The following is a 17,500-nucleotide window of genomic DNA, read 5'->3' as shown; positions in this document are numbered from 1 at the left end:
TAAGATGGGACTTAAATGCTTCTAGTGAGGTAGCATCTCTAACTGTTACCGGGAGATATGAAGGTACAACAAAAATAGGTATCGGTAATAAGTAGGAATTAGAAATTGAGTGTGATTTCAGTCAATGTGGTCGGCGGACGATTCGAAGTTCTTGACTCCTTCAGTAGTTGGTCCTGAATGGTGGCCGTCTCATCTGTTCAAGCGCCATGTGCAGAGTTGTTTAGGGTCTTCTAAAGGAGTGCCAGTGACCTCCTGGGCGCTCGAGAATGTTTTCTCTGCGGGCGGCCTGGCGCCTCTGTCCACCTTTTCTCCGAATGAACCCGTCCTACCCGCCGCCGCCTTCTCCTCACCCGGGCACAGATAGGTCCGCGAGGTGCACGCCATCCCCCGCAGCTCCCACGACACCAGGGACGGCGAGTCCCGGGACACGATGGACGAGGAGGAGAAGCGTCCGTCGTCGCAGCGAAATTGCCTGGCGCTCCCCCGCCGGCCCCCGCCCATTTTGCAGAAGAGGAACTTGATCTTCTTCACCAGCGTGGAAACCACGGTCTTCCGGAGCAGGATGTAGACCCACGGGTCCAGGATGGGGTTGATGGAGGCCATGCGGATGGCCAGGAGGTCTTTGTTCAGCCCCGTGGACTCCTCCTTTTGGGTTTTCAGCTGGTTCTGGAAGATCCTCAGCTAGGAAAGATAAATAAACTTTATTACTGGATCATTCAAGAGATGTACAGGAATGTTCTAAATTATTTTTTAGGCTGCTTTAACTTGCTAAAATATCGAGGTAATCCTAGTAATATCGACTAGAGACGCTGTTGTAGTTTGTATCATTAGAGTGGATGTCAGGTGTAGATCCACCCGAGGTATTTATCTACATTGAGGAGCGCTATCTCAGAATCAGAACCAGACATACTTTATTAATCCCGGAGGGGAAATTAATCCCATTCAAGATCAGACAAACATTACAGGGAGACTTGCTAAAATATCGATGTAATCCTAGTAATATCGACTAGAGACGCTGTTGTACTTCGTATCATTACAGTGGATTTCAGGTGTAGATCCACCCGAGGCATTTGTTTACATTGAGAATCAGAATCAGACATACTTTATTAATCCCTGAGGGGAAATTAATCCCATTCAAGATCAGACAAACATTACAGGGAGACAACAGGATCGTTGTCGGGTCTGCCAGCTTCCGGCGGCCCTTGCATAAAGGTATCTTTTCTTAGCGGTGACGCCGGTGAGCTATTGTAATCCTCCTACGGCAGGGGTCGGCAACCAGCGGCTCTGGAGCTGCATGTGGCTCGTGGATCACCTTGATGTGGTTCAGCTGCATACTTGCTGACCCCCCCATTTTTCCCGAATAGTTTTCCAGATTACAGTGCCTCTCCCAGAAGTCTCCCCAGGATATCAATCTCAGATTTTCACCCGGACAACAATATTGAGGGCGTGCCGTGATGGCAATACCTTAAACGTCCTCTCGACCATGTCGTCGCGTCCGCTTTAATACTATGTTATGAGTGCCGGGAGATCGACAGGCGGATCGGTGCGGCGTCTTCAGTAATGCGAACGTTGTATCGATCCGTTGTGGTGAAGAAGGAGCTGGGCCGGAAGGCAAAGCTCTCAATTTACCGGTCGATCTACGTTCCCATCCTAACCTATGGTCATGAGCTTTGGGTTATGACCGAAAGGATAAGATCACGAGTACAAGCGGCTGAAATGAGTTTCCTCCGCCGTGTGGCGGGGCTCTCCCTTAGAGATAGGGTGAGAAGCTCTGCCAACCGAGAGGAACTCAAAGTAAAGCCGCTGCTCCTTCATATCGAGAGGAGCCAGATGAGTTGGTTCGGGCATCTGGTCAGGATGCCACCCGCACGCCTCCCTAGGGAGGTGTTTAGGGCACGTCCAACCGGTAGGAGGCCACGGGGAAGACCCAGGACACGTTGGGAAGACTATGTCTCCCGGCTGGCCTGGGAACGCCTCGGGATCCCCCGGGAAGAGCTAGACTAAGTGGCTGGGGAGAGGGAAGTCTGGGTTTCCCTGCTTAGGCTGTTGTCCCCGCGACCCGACCTCGGATAAGCGGAAGAAGATGGATGGATGGATGAGTGCCGGCCGGCTAAATTTGATGCGGCTGCTGACTCAAGCGACTGCAAGGCATACTTGTGCAACAGCCATACAGGTTACACTGAGGGTTGTGATATAAACAACTTTAACATTCTTACTAATATGCGCCACACTGTGAACCCACACCAAACAAGAATCCAACCATCCATCCATTTTCTACCGCTTATTCCCTTTTGGGGTCGCGGGGGGTGCTGGCGCCTATCACAGCTACAATCGGGCGTAAGGCGGGGTACACCCTGGACAAGTCGCCACTTCATTGCAGGGCCAACACAGATAGACAAGCAACATTCACACTCACATTCACACAATAGGGCCAATTTAGTGTTGCCAATCAACTCATCTCCAGGTGCATGTCTTTGGAAGTGGGAGGAAGCCGGAGTACCCGGAGGGAACCCACGCAGTCACGGGGAGAACATGCAAACTCCACACAGAAAGATCTCGAGCCTGGGATTGAACCCAGGACTGCAGGACCTTCGTATTGTGCAACATTTACAAACAGTAGAAAATAATAATCAATGTAAGTACAAAAACAGTACAAAACAGTATAAAAACAGTGCCAGGGGGTTGTAAATTCAAAATAACTAAAATAGAATGCAATATATATATATATATATATATATATATATATATCCATCCATCCATCCATCCATCCATCCATTTTCTACCGCTTATTCCCTTTTGGGGTCGCGGGGGGCGCTGGTGCCTATCTCAGCTGCAATCGGGCGGAAGGCGGGGCACACCCTGGACAAGTCGCCACCTCATCGCATATATAAATAAATATATATATTTATATATATATATATATATATACATATATATATATATATATATGTATATATATATATATATATATATATATATATATATATATATATATATATATATAAAATAAACAAAGTGCAAAGCCATAGACTCAATCTCAGTAAATAACCTAAATTTGGAACACAGCGAATGACAAACACATTTCGGGAGAACATCCGCACTGTAACACAACATAAACACAACAGAATAAATACCCAGAATCCCATGCATCCCTAACTCTTCCGGGCTACATTATACACCCAACACCTACCCCCGTGCGTCGGTTGAGGTGGGCGGGGTTGGGTGGTTGCTACGGTTGCTAAACGCATTGTCATCATAGCATGCCCTTGTTATTGTTAGTTGGGTGAAAACCAGCAGACAGCCGAGAGAATAGTTGCTCTGAAACTCGGTAGTCTCCCGGAAAAATTGAGATGGTTGCCAAGTCTGATGCTGTCAAGCGGCATTCAAATAAAACTCGCTGGCCGCACTATTATTAAATTTTCATATTAAGGTGCGGGCCGCGTGTCTGAGAGTCCTGGTTTATACATAGCACAAAGCAAAAAAAAACTTTGTACGCTGTTATTTCCTTGTAAATTTCAAAAGAGTCTTGTGGCACCCATAGTTTTCTCTGTCCTACGGTGTGTAGTGAAGCATGGTTAGCTATTCCTCATCCTGCAGAGATGATACTTGTAAGAAACGTACTTTATTCGTCACCAGGTAGGCGGGGATTAGTGATTTAGAAGTAGCTAAAACACAGCCGACTGCGGATCGATGTTAGCTAGCTAGCTAGCCATGCCTTAAAGCACCTCTTCCTGAGGGCGTTTCAGGGGTATAGCTTCACCTTTATCGTCAGTTTTTAGGCCAAAATGCGTCTGTTCTCCCTTTTCTGTCTACACACTGTGTCTACTTGTAAGTACTCAGGGATTGTGCGCTGCCGAACATGCTCCTCAGCTCGTAAAAACAGCACTCTTCAAACAGAGTATAGTACCGTTTTCGATTCATTAGTACCGCGATACTATACTAATAGCTTTTGACCACAAACTTAGTAACTGCTCGGTGACGTTTGTTGTTCCTGGCCTGGGTGATTGTACTCGACCCGCTGCGGTGAAAAGTTAATAAACGCGACATTTATTTGTAGTTATTGCATGCCGCGTATTCAAATGTTTCAGCATATTGCTCGTACGTCCGCCTGATGAAATAGCAACCTTGCAATTATTACAGGTGGCGCTGTTCCAATCTTTTCTGGTAAAATTTAGTTCTTCCGTCCGGGCGCCATGTTGCTGACATCACTACGCACGTTGCGAAATGACGCAGGCTGGAATCGTTAAAACCTTAGTGGCCACTTGCGTGGACAGCGCCTTTTTAGCTCTTATTTCCAAAGACATGCACCTGGGGATAGGTTGATTGGCAACACTAAATTGGCCCTAGTGTGTGAATGTGAGTGTGAGTGTTGTCTGTCTATCTGTGTTGGCCCTGCGATGAGGTGGAGACTTGTCCAGGGTGTACCCCGCCTTCCGCCCGATTGTAGCTGAGATAGGCGCCAGCGACCCCGAAAGGGAATAAGAGGTAGAAAATTGATGGATGGAAATGGATTTCCGAAATTGTGTACACTACTGAACTGGGGTCTTATGGCTACTTATGTGGACACTTATACTTCCATCGGGTGGTGTCAGTAGAGTATAAAATACAATGGAATTTGGAGGGGAAAAAAAGTAAAAATAAAAATTAGCATGTGATTAAACATAAAGTACACGGTTGTGGACTTATGGACTAAGTATATCATATCAAATGATGATTGTTGATTTTTATTCTAATTAGGGTCCAATAAGCCCAAATAGCAATGAGAAATTAAAAAAGCATGTAAACAAACAGCTTGGGCCTTAAGATGTTAAGGAAATTGTTTGAAAAATTGGCAAGGGGATTGCAAGGAGTTGATACACTGGCAACCAGTTCTGAATCAAAGCCGGTTCTCGATACTCATCTCTAATGAGGACCCAAGTGACATCCAAATCAGTGTAAAGGTTGGAACGAACCATCTATATTTTACTTATTTTCATTTTCTCAATTCAACCCATTGTGTATTTTGTGTTGAAAAAACAACAAAACAGGAAACACTACATACCATAAACAATGTGTTTAAAAAATATCACAGCTCTGCAGTCTGTATCCCCGTTAAAGCGAGGTTCGATTTTTTTTGTTTTTTGTGGGGGTGCATATTAAGATCCCCCCGGAGGGTTTGGAGGGGTAGGACTTATGCAGACGCTGTGACGTACGTCTCTCCTCGTTTGAGCCGAATTGAACTCTGTCCCTGCATGATTCCTTGCTTCTTGTCTGTCTAATAGATGTCATCAGTGTTTGAACCTGAAACAGGCAGAGGTCAGCATTGCAACTTGTAATTTTTTTAAGATGCTGGGTTACTGGTTGGGTCACCAAAACTACCCAACTCCTTAGAAATAACTATGACTCAACAGGCTCTGCCTAGAATTTGGGTAGAACAAATAACCTCTCCAAAGGAGCTTGACGAATGTCTTACGCAGACTATACTCCACAGTCTCCACTTAGCTGCTACGTGCCTTCAATTTCCTCTAAAATGCATCTCCTATCTTAAGCGGTAAACTAGAAAACCAATCGGACAGCCCTGGCCCTACCTCCTTAATGGGAAGACGTCCTTTGGTTGATTGATTGAAACTTTTATTAGTAAATTGCACAGTACAGTACATATTCCGTACAATTGACCACTAAATGGGAACACCCGAAAAACATTTTCAACTTTTTTAAGTCGGAGATGATCTAATTCCACCTATTTGGGTTAAAAATATTTTTTGCAAACCAGTAATTATAGTCTGCAAATGAAGTATCGGTGCTGTCTAGAGCTCGGCAGAGTAACCATGTAATACTCTTCCATATCAGTAGGTGGCAGCCGGTAGCTTATTGCTTTGTAGATGTCGGAAACAGCGGGAGGCAGGGCGCAGGTAAAAAGATATCTAATGCTTAAACCAAAAATAAACAAAAGGCGAGTGCCCCGATGAAAAGACATTGAAGTTTAGGGAAGGCTATGCAGAACGAAACTAAAACCGAACTGGCTACAAAGTAAACAAAAACAGAATGCTGGACGACAGCAAAGACTTACTGTGGAGCAAAGATGGCGTCCACAGTGTACGTCCCGAACATGACGCGACAATCGACAATGTCCCCACAAAGACGGATAAAAACCACGGAATTAGTCTTGATTGCTAAAACGAAGTCGATGCGAGAAAATATCGCTCAAAGGAAGACCTGAAACTGCTATGGGAAAATAGCGAAAAAAGAGAAAAAGCCACCAAAATATGAGAACTAAAACACCACACACAGGAAAACAGCAAAAAAGTCCAATAAGTAAGGGGTGATGTGACAGGTGGTGACAGTACACCTACTATGAGACAAGAGCTATAGTGATGCATGCTTGTTTAAGGTTTAAAGTCCATCCATCCATTCATTTTTCTACCGCTTGTCCGTTTTTGGGTGGCGGGGGGTTGCCGGAGGCCATCTCAGCCACATTCGGGCGAAAGGCCTGGTACACCCTGGACAAGTGGCCACCTCATTGCATTGGTTCAAAGTCATATCCAACAATAGCGACGACGACTTTTTACCTGTCAACTCCATCCATCCATCCATTTTCTACCGCTTATTCCCTTTCGGGGTCGCGGGGGGCGCTGGCGCCTATCTCAGCTACAATCGGGCGGAAGGCAGGGTACACCCTGGACAAGTCGCCACCTCATCGCAGGGCCAACACAGATAGACAGACAACATTCACACTCACATTCACACACTAGGGCCAATTTTAGTGTTGCCAATCAACCTATCCCCAGGTGCATGTCTTTGGAAGTGGGAGGAAGCCGGAGTACCCGGAGGGAACCCACGCATTCACGGGGAGAACATGCAAACTCCACACAGAAAGATCCCGAGCCTGGCAACTCGTTTTTTTTAATGATTTCTGCCGCTACGGATTTTTTCTACGTAAAAAAATGTGCATAGGCTTTAAAAAAGGTTGAAAAACAATGTTTTAAGGATTCATATATTTTTTCATTTGGAGCGGTTGCCGTTGTGTCCTTGGGCAAGACACTTTACCCTGGTTTAAATGTAACTCATATTGGGGTTCCCTGTGTAAAAGCGCTTTGAGTCACTAGAGAAAAGCGCTATATAAATATAATTCACGTCACTTATTTTGTCATTTAACAACAAACTATTAAACGACCTAATGTACCATTTATCAGGTAATGGTTTCACGTGAAGACGTCGTCAATCAAGTGCCGAAAGGCATGCTTTCGATTTCTCAGTAAAAACAAACAACCTCATAAATCATACATTAGATCATTTGAAGTGTGACACATGAATATTAAATTGGGACGGTTTTGAACAGGTCCTGGATCCGCATCAAATCCAACGGTGCCATGTTACGGTCCCTGGATTGCCTGTGCCGTCACTGCACCCGAGCACTCGGCCAAACTGTTGCAAGTCTCGATGCCAACAAAGAAATTGACTCAAAAAACAACAATATTCAGCCTTCATTAAAGTAAGCCGCCACTTTTTCCCCAAAAAATATGCTAGCTTGATGCTAATATACATCGGCTTTGCGTTCTGTGAATGTTCTCATTCATCCGGGTCTTCCTAATCTCGGGGCGTTCAATCATTCGCAACTGGACCGTTTGGTTTTTCTTTGAAACGAGACTAGATCTGACCAATCTAAGTCTATGAGCACGAACTAAAGAAGCCTACTCTGATGAGAGACGAAAGAAACGAGACAAACCAAAACAATCCCGTTGCGATCGATTGAATGCTCTAAGATTGGCTTTGCTGTTGACATTGGCGATTTCACAATAAGATTTCAACACCTCCAAATCGGTTCATGAAAACCACAACTAAGGTATACGTTTCTGACAGCTGATGCAAAAAAAAAAATACTTACTGTGTTAACACGTTACAGGTCGCAACAAAACACACCATAAACAGACGTCTTGGACTTACGACTGTAATTGACTGAAACGTGACGATAAAGTAAAGTTAAAGTACCAATGATTGTCACACACACACACACACAAGGTGTGGCGAAATTATTCTCTGCATTCGACCCAACACCCTTGAACACCCCCCGGGAGGTTAGGGGAGCAGTGAGCAGCAGCGGTGGCCGCGCCCGGGAATCATTTTCTGTGATTTAACCCCCAATTCCAACCCTTGATGCTGAGTGTCAAGCAGGGAAATAATAGGTCCCATTTTTATAGTCTCTGGTATGACTCGGGGATTTAACTAACCACAAGGCCAATTTTTTTTCTCTTAAAGTGGCCCCTGAGTCAAATAACTGCCCAGGCCTGCGCTATAGTGTCGAAAATTGGCACCTATGAGTATTGGTGTCGATTCCCAGGTATTGGGACATTTGTAACGTATATCTGTTCAAATGTGAACGGTACCCATTCCTGATATTAATTATTACCGTATTTTCCGAACCGTAGGGCACACCAGATTATAAGGCGCATTAAAGTGGTCAGAACTCTTGAATAACTAAAGTTCCTTGGGTGAATAATGTAAACTCACCACACCAGTATGTTTTAGCGCTTTCATGGCGAGTTTACTGACAGATATAAAGAAAAACTTTATAATAATAATAATAATAATAATGGATTAGATTTATATCGCGCTTTTCTATTGTTAGATACTCAAAGCGCTCATAGAGAAGTAGGAACCCATCATTCATTCACACCTGGTGGTGGTAAGCTACATATGTAGCAACAGCTGCCCTGGGGTAGACTGATGGAAGCGTGGCAGCCAGTTTGCGCCTACGGCCCCTCCGACCACCACCAATCATTCATTCACCAGTGTGAGCAGCACCGGGGGGCAAAGGGTGAAGTGTCCTGCCCAAGGACACAACGGCAGCGATTTTTTTCTCAGGTTTCTGGCACGGCCGCTCTACCCACTACGCCATGCCGCCCACTACTTTATATTCGAAACGGCAACAGCGGAGGATGGGCGTCCCAGAGAACACGAAATACAGGGTCAGAACGGACTACAAAGGCGGAAGCGCGCACATTTTCAGGACTTATGCAGACCCCAGCAGGTACCAGAAGGTCAGGAAAGTTGTTTTTGCATACTATTGCGAAACAAAGCGCCAGATAATATGTCTTACCTTATACACACACCATAATAATACTCCTATGTTGAAGCACAGTACAATTCATCAAGCGGTGTGACTTCATAGCTTACCAAAGTCCTCCTAAAACATTTTGATAGATTTTTGAGCGCCATGTGTAATGTTCTATATTCTTAATAGAACATATAAAATTTGTCATATTGCAGTCTACACATATCTCTTATGTGTGATTGCCATCTACTGGTCACACTTATCATTACACCATGTACCAAGTAAAATAGCTTTGAGGTCGGTTAGCCCAACCAGAATTATTCCGCACATTAGGCACACCGGGTTATAAGGCGCACTGTCTATTTTTGAGAAAATGAAAGGATTTTAAGTGCGCCTTATAGTCCGAAAAATACGGTGTTCACTATTTTTTTGTAGTAAGGATAGTACTCACGTAAAAGAGTCCTTCGAAGCACAATTACATTTTAGCCTTCATTGGGTTCCTACGTGTACGCAGATGCAGGGGATAAGAATTCCTACTCGGTGGCCTAGTGGTTAGAGTGTCCACCCTGGGATCGGTAGGTCGTGAGTTCAAACCCCGGCCGAGTCATACCAAAGACTATATAAATGGGACCCACTACATCCCTGCTTGGCATTCAGCATCAAGGGTTGGAATTGGGGGTTAAATCGCCAAAAATTGTTCCCGGGTGTGGCCACCACTGCCGCTCACTGCTCCCCTCGCCCCCCAGGGGGGTGAACAAGGGGATGGGTCAAATGCAGAGGAAAAATTCTGTAACTCTCCAATATCCCCTGCAATCCCATTTCTGACATTCCCTGCAAATTTCATGAATATTTTACTTTGAATGTTTTGAGTTATTTCGCCATCTAACTGATAGTAGTCTGTCTCATTCCGACTAATACATTCACGGTTTCACTTTTTCCCCCCTTGCACTCATTTTTAAAGTGGACAACCAGATTAAGAAAAAAACCCAAATCTAATGTTGCCTTTTTGGCCTTTTTGTGTGTCACATAGAAGTCTGCCAAAACGAGCCCATGAAATGGGCCGTTCACAAAAGACGTACGAGATAGTCGGACATATTCTCACGCGGTGGACATGCGTGGCGTGCGTCCAAAGGGAAACTTTGCCTAATGAGACTCGCGTCCGTCCGTAGGGAGGACCTGGCACACGGCCAAGAAAAGCACATCCTATTCAAACAACGAGGGGACCTTAAGGTTTACCGCTTTTCAAACAATGTGAGGACCTTAAGGTTTCCCCCCTTTCAAACAATGTGAGGACCTTAAGGTTTCCCCCCTTTCAAACAACAAGGGGACCTTAAGGTTTCCCCCGGTTCCCTTCTTTTTTATTGTTGTTTTAAAAAAAAAAAAAACACAAACACGATCTATAGAAGTCATGACGTTGGTAACCTTTGAGGATTTGAATATTTTTTCAGCTACGCACTAAAAAAAACAATGTTTAAAGAGTCCTGTTGCAAGTTTATCCATTTTTTTCTTTTGTTTCTTGTTTTTTTATGTTAATAAGGACACAATATTATGCAAAGGTGTACTTATTACAATGTTTGTAGACAAATGACAGGATTTATAGTAAATATTTGAGGGGAAATTTGCCATTTCATTCCGATCCAGTAACAGACCGAATGGGGCAAAGGATATGTTTGTGGTAAAATTTCAAATTAAGGGTCTTTATTGATAAATAAATATTATGCAAAAAGTTTTTAGTTAATATTTATTGTTAATATTAAAGAAAGAGAGCACAGTCTACTATTGGTGTCAAACTATTGGAAACAAATAAAACTAATTTTGGTGTTCCTAATGATGCGGCGTGCGAGTGCGCCAATCCCGACTGGAAGTTTGTGCAGAGGTGTACTTATCACAATTTTGTAGACAAATGATAGGATTTAAATATTTTTCTGTTACAGACTAAAAAAAACAATGTTTATAGAATTCTTTTTTGCAAGTTTATCCATATCTTTCTTTTTATTCTTGTTTGCGCAGATGTGTACTTATCACAATTTTGTAGACAAATGATAGGATTTAAATATTTTTTCTGCTACACACTACAAAAATGTTTACAGAGTTCTTTGTTGCAAGTTTATCCATTTTTTCTTGTTTGTTTTATGTTAATAAGGACTCAATGTTATGCAGAGGTGTACTTATTACAACTTAGTAGACAAATGACAGGATTTATAGTAAATATTTGAGGGAAAATTTGCCATTTTATTCCGATCCAGTAACAGACAGGAAGGGGCAAGGGATATGTTTGCGATAAATTTCAAATTAAGGGTCTTTATTAATAAAAAAAAAAAAAATGTATGCAAAAAGTTTTTAGTTAATATTTATTGTTAATATTAAAGAAAAAGGGCAAAGTCGACTATTGGTGTCAAACTATTGAACAAATAAAGCTAATTCTGGTGTTCCTAATGAAGCGGACAGAAGTTTGCGCAGAGGTGTACTTATCACAATTTTTTAGACAAATGATAGGATTTAAATAGTTTTCTGTTACGGACTTTAAAAAACTACATTCATAGAGTTTTTTTTTGTCGTTTGTTTTATGTAATGTTAATAAGGACACAATGTTATGCAGAGGCGTACTTATCACAATTTTGTAGACAAATGAAACGAGTTATAGTGACGGCAGTGAGTGGGAGCGCACACAATGTAAAATTTTTGCTGATTAATCAAGATTTATTATTTATTTTTTCAGCATCAAATGGTTCAAGTCTGTCAAAATATGTTTTATAATTTAAAAAAAGGATTTAAATATTTTTCCGTTACAGACTAAAAAAAACAATGTTATGCAGAGGCGTACTTATCACATTTTTTTTAGGCAAAAGATACGCTTTATAGTCACATATTTGAGGGGAAATTTGCCATTTTATTCCGATCCAGTAAAACACCGGAAGGGGCAAGGGTTGTTTGCGGTAAAATTTCAAATTAAGGGTCTTTATTAATAATAAAAAAATATATAGAGACAAAAATGTTTTTGTTAATATTAAATAAAGAGGGCACAGTCGACTATTGTTGTCAAACTATTAAATATATTTGGCTAACAAAGCGTATTCCGGTGTTCCTAATGAAGCGGCCGTTTGCGCAGAGGTGTACTTATCACAATTTTGTATTTTGTTTTTAAATAGTTTTCTGTTACAGACTAAAAAAACTACATTTAAAGAGTTCTTTGTTGCAAGTTTATCTATTTCTTTCTTTTTTTCCTGTTTGCGCAGAGGTGTACTTATCACAATTTTGTAGGCAATTGATACGATTAAAACATTTTTTCTGTTACAGACTAAAAAACAATGTTTAATGAGTTATTTGTTGCGATTTTTTTCCTTTTTTTCTTGTTTATGTCAATAAGGACACAATGTTATGCAGAGATGTACTTATTACAATTTCGTAGACAAATGACAGGATTTATAGTAAATATAGTAAATATTTGAAGGGAAATTTGCCATTTTATTCCGATCCAGTAACAGACCGGAAGGGGCAAGGGTTGTTTGCGGTAAAATTTCAAATTAAGGGTCTTTATTATTAATAAAAAAAAAATATATATATATACAACACATTTTTTGTTAATATTAAAGAAAGAGGGCACAGTCGACTATTGTCGTCAAACTATTAAATATATTTGGCTAATAAAGCATATTCCGGTGTTCCTAATGAAGCGGCCGTTTGCGCAGAGGTGTACTTATCACAATTTTGTATTTTGTTTTTAAATAGTTTTCTGTTACGGACTAAAAAACAACGTTTAAAGAGTTCGTTGTTGCAAGTTGATCTATTTATTTCTCTTTTTTCTTCTTGTTTGCGCAGAGGTGTACTTATCACAATTTTGCAGGCAATTGATATTGTTAAAAAAAAAATTCTGTTACAGACTAAAAAACGATGTTTGAGTAATTTGTTGCCATTTTTTTCTTGTTTTATGTCAGTAAGGACACGATGTTATGCAGAGGTGTACTTATTACAATTTCATAGACAAATGACAGGATTTATAGTAAATATAGTAAATATTTGAGGGGAAATTTGCCATTTTATTCCGATCCAGTAACAGACCGGAAGGGGCAAGGGTTGTTTGCGGTAAAATTTCAAATTAAGGGTCTTTATTATTAATAAAAAATATATATATATTCAAAAATGTTTTTGTTAATATTAAAGAAAGAGGGCACAGTCGACTATTGTTGTCAAACTATTAAATATATTTGGCTAACAAAGCGTATTCCGGTGTTCCTAATGAAGCGGCCGTTTGCGCAGAGGTGTACTTATCACAATTTTGTATTTTGTTTTTAAATAGTTTTCTGTTACAGACTAAAAAACAACTTTTAAAGAGTTCTTTGTTGCAAGTTGATCTATTTCTTTCTCTTTTTTTTTTCTTGTTGGCGCAGAGGTGTACTTATCACAATTTTGCAGACAATTGATATTATTAAAAAAAAAAATTCTGTTACAGACTAAAAAACAATGTTTGAGTAATTTGTTGACATTTTTTTCTTTTTTTCTTGTTTTATGTTAATAAGGACACGATGTTATGCAGAGGTGTACTTATTACAATTTCGTAGACAAATGACAGGATTTATAGTAAATATAGTAAATATTTGAGGGGAAATTTGCCATTTTATTCCGATCCAGTAACAGACCGGAAGGGGCAAGGGTTGTTTGCGGTAAAATTTCAAATTAAGGGTCTTTATTATTAATAAAAAAAAATATATATATACAAAAAAAATTTGTTAATATTAAAGAAAGAGGGCACAGTCGACTATTGTTGTCAAACTATTAAATATATTTGGCTAATAAAGCGTATTCCGGTGTTCCTAATGAAGCGGCCGTTTGCGCAGAGGTGTACTTATCACAATTTTGTATTTTGTTTTTAAATAGTTTTCTGTTACAGACTAAAAAAAACAACGTTTAAAGAGTTCTTTGTTGCAAGTTTATCTATTTCTTTCTTTTTTTTTCTTGTTTGCGCAGAGGTGTACGTATCACAATTTTGTAGGCAAATGATACGATTAAAATATGTTTTCTGTTACACACTATAAAATAATGTTTAATGAGTTATTTGTTGCGATTTTTTTCCTTTTTTTTCTTGTTTTATGTTCATAAGGACACGATGTTATGCAGAGGTGTACTTATTACAATTTCGTAGACAAATGACAGGATTTATAGTAAATATAGTAAATATTTGAGGGGAAATTTGCCATTTTATTCCGATCCAGTAACAGACCGGAAGGGGCAAGGGTTGTTTGCGGTAAAATTTCAAATTAAGGGTCTTTATTATTAATTTAAAAAATATATATATATATACACAACAAATTTTTTGTTGATATTAAAGAAAGAGGGCACAGTCGACTATTGTTGTCAAACTATTAAATATATTTGGCTAATAAAGCGTATTCCGGTGTTCCTAATGAAGCGGCCGTTTGCGCAGAGGTGTACTTATCACAATTTTGTATTTTGTTTTTAAATAGTTTTCTGTTACGGACTAAAAAACAACGTTTAAAGAGTTCGTTGTTGCAAGTTGATCTATTTCTTTCTTTTTTTTTCTTGTTTGCGCAGTGGTGTAATTTTGTAGGCAAATGATATGATTAAAATATTTTTTCTGTTACAGACTAAAAAACAATGTTTAATTAGTTATTTGTTGAGATTTTTTTCCTTTTTTTTCTTGTTTTATGTTAATAAGGACACAATTTTATGCAGAGGTGTACTTATTACAATTTCGTAGACAAATGACAGGATTTATAGTACATATAGTAAATATTTGAGGGGAAATTTGCCATTTTATTCCGATCCAGTAACAGACCGGAAGGGGCAAGTGTTGTTTGTGGTAAAATTTCAAATTAAGGGTCTTTATTATTAATAAAAAAAATATATATATTCAAAAATGTTTTTGTTAATATTAAAGAAAGAGGGCACGGTCGACTATTGTCGTCAAACTATTAAATATATTTGGCTAATAAAGCGTATTCCGGTGTTCCTAATGAAGCGGCAGTTTGCGCAGAGGTGTACTTATCACAATTTCATATTTTATTTTTAAATAGTTTTCTGTTACAGACTAAAAAACAACTTTTAAAGAGTTCTTTGTTGCAAGTTGATCTATTTATTTCTCTTTTTTTTTCTTGTTTGCGCAGAGGTGTACTTATCACAATTTTGCAGACAATTGATATTATTAAAAAGAAAAATTCAGTTACAGACTAAAAAACAATGTTTGAGTAATTTGTTGCCATTTTTTTCTTTTTTTATTGTTTTATGTCAATAAGGACACGATGTTATGCAGAGGTGTACTTATTACAATTTCATAGACAAATGACAGGATGTATAGTAAATATAGTAAATATTTGAGGGGAAATTTGCCTTTTTATTCCGATCCAGTAACAAACCGGAAGGGCCAAGGGTTGCTTGCGGTAAAATTTCAAATTAAGGGGTCTTAATTATTAATTAAAAAAAAATATATATATACAACAAATTTTTTGTTGATATTAAAGAAAGAAGGCACAGTCGACTATTGTCGTCAAACTATTAAATATATTTGGCTAATAAAGCGTATTCCGGTGTTCCTAATGAAGCGGCAGTTTGCGCAGAGGTGTACTTATCACAATTTTGTATTTTGTTTTTAAATAGTTTTCTGTTACAGACTAAAAAACAACGTTTAAAGAGTTCTTTGTTGCAAGTTTATCTATTTCTATCTTTTTTTCCTGTTTGCGCATAGGTGTACTTATCACAATTTTGTAGGCAAATGATACGATTAAAATATTTTTGCTGTTACAGACTAAAAAACAATGTTTAATGAGTTATTTGTTGCGATTTTTTTTCCCTTTTTTTTCTTGTTTTATGTTAATAAGGACACGATGTTATGCAGAGGTGTACTTATTACAATTTCGTAGACAAATAACAGGATTTATAGTAAATATAGTAAATATTTGAGGGGAAATTTGCCATTTTATTCCGATCCAGTAACAGACCGGAAGGGGCAAGGGTTGTTTGCAGTAAAATTTCAAATTAAGGGTCTTTATTATTAATTAAAAAATATATATATATACAAAAACAAAATGTGTTAATATTAAAGAAAGAGGGCACAGTCGACTATTGTTGTCAAACTATTAAATATATTTGGCTAATAAAGTGTATTCCAGTGTTCCTAATGAAGCGGCCGTTTGCGCAGATGTGTACTTATCACAATTTTGTATTTTGTTTTTAAATAGTTTTCTGTTACAGACTAAAAAAAAAACGTTTAAAGAGTTCTTTGTTGCAAGTTTATCTATTTCTTTCTTTTTTTCCTGTTTGCGCATAGGTGTACTTATCACAATTTTGTAGGCAAATGATACGATTAAAATATTTTTGCTGTTACAGACTAAAAAACAATGTTTAATGAGTTATTTGTTGCGATTTCTTTTTCCTTTTTTTTCTTGTTTTATGTTAATAAGGACACGATGTTATGCAGAGGTGTACTTATTACAATTTCGTAGACAAATAACAGGATTTATAGTAAATATAGTAAATATTTGAGGGGAAATTTGCCATTTTATTCCGATCCAGTAACAGACCGGAAGGGGAAAGGGTTGTTTGCAGTAAAATTTCAAATTAAGGGTCTTTATTATTAATAAAAAAATATATATATATACAAAAACAAAATGTGTTAATATTAAAGAAAGAGGGCACAGTCGACTATTGTTGTCAAACTATTAAATATATTTGGCTAATAAAGCGTATTCCAGTGTTCCTAATGAAGCGGCCGTTTGCGCAGAGGTGTACTTATCACAATTTTGTATTTTGTTTTTAAATAGTTTTCTGTTACAGACTAAAAAAAAACGTTTAAAGAGTTCTTTGTTGCAAGTTTATCTATTTCTTTCTTTTTTTTTCTTGTTTGCGCACAGGTGTACTTATCACAATTTTGTAGGCAAATGATACGGTTAAAATATTTTTTCTGTTACACACTATAAAATAATGTTTAATGGGTTATTTGTTGCGATTTTTTTCTTGTTTTATGTCAATAAGGACACGATGTTATGCAGAGGTGTACTTATTACAATTTCGTAGACAAATGACAGGATTTATAGTAAATATAGTAAATATTTGAGGGGAAATTTGCCTTTTTATTCCGATCCAGTAACAGACCGGAAGGGGCAAGGGTTGTTTGCGGTAAAATTTCAAATTAAGGGTCTTTATTATTAATAAAAATATATATATACATACAATTTTTTTTTTTGTTAATATTAAAGAAAGAGGGCACAGTCGACTATTGTCGTCAAACTATTAAATATATTTGGCTAATAAAGCGTATTCCGGTGTTCCTAATGAAGCGGCAGTTTGCGCAGAGGTGTACTTATCACAATTTTGTATTTTGTTTTTAAATAGTTTTCTGTTACAGACTAAAAAACAACTTTTAAAGAGTTCTTTGTTGCAAGTTGATCTATTTCTCTGTTTTTTTCTTGTTTGCGCAGAGGTGTACTTATCACAATTTTGTAGGCAAATGATACG

At 38.8% G+C, this 17,500-nt stretch overlaps 1 protein-coding gene across 1 annotated transcript in view; it reads right to left on the bottom strand.

Moving 5' to 3' along the window:
- Positions 1–17,500, bottom strand: part of LOC133557498 (prostaglandin E2 receptor EP4 subtype-like) — a 19,707-nt gene that overhangs the window by 612 nt on the left and 1,595 nt on the right. The window contains exon 2 of the mRNA XM_061907977.1: positions 1–681. This exon is cut by the window's left edge and continues 612 nt beyond it. Coding sequence (XP_061763961.1) covers positions 190–681 — 492 coding nt within the window. The 3' untranslated portion in view covers positions 1–189. The remainder of the gene's footprint in view (positions 682–17,500) is intronic.

Source organism: Nerophis ophidion, linkage group LG08, assembly GCF_033978795.1.
Source record: "Nerophis ophidion isolate RoL-2023_Sa linkage group LG08, RoL_Noph_v1.0, whole genome shotgun sequence".
NCBI classification, from domain to species: domain Eukaryota; kingdom Metazoa; phylum Chordata; class Actinopteri; order Syngnathiformes; family Syngnathidae; genus Nerophis; species Nerophis ophidion.
This window is presented reverse-complemented; position numbering and strand designations above follow the sequence as displayed.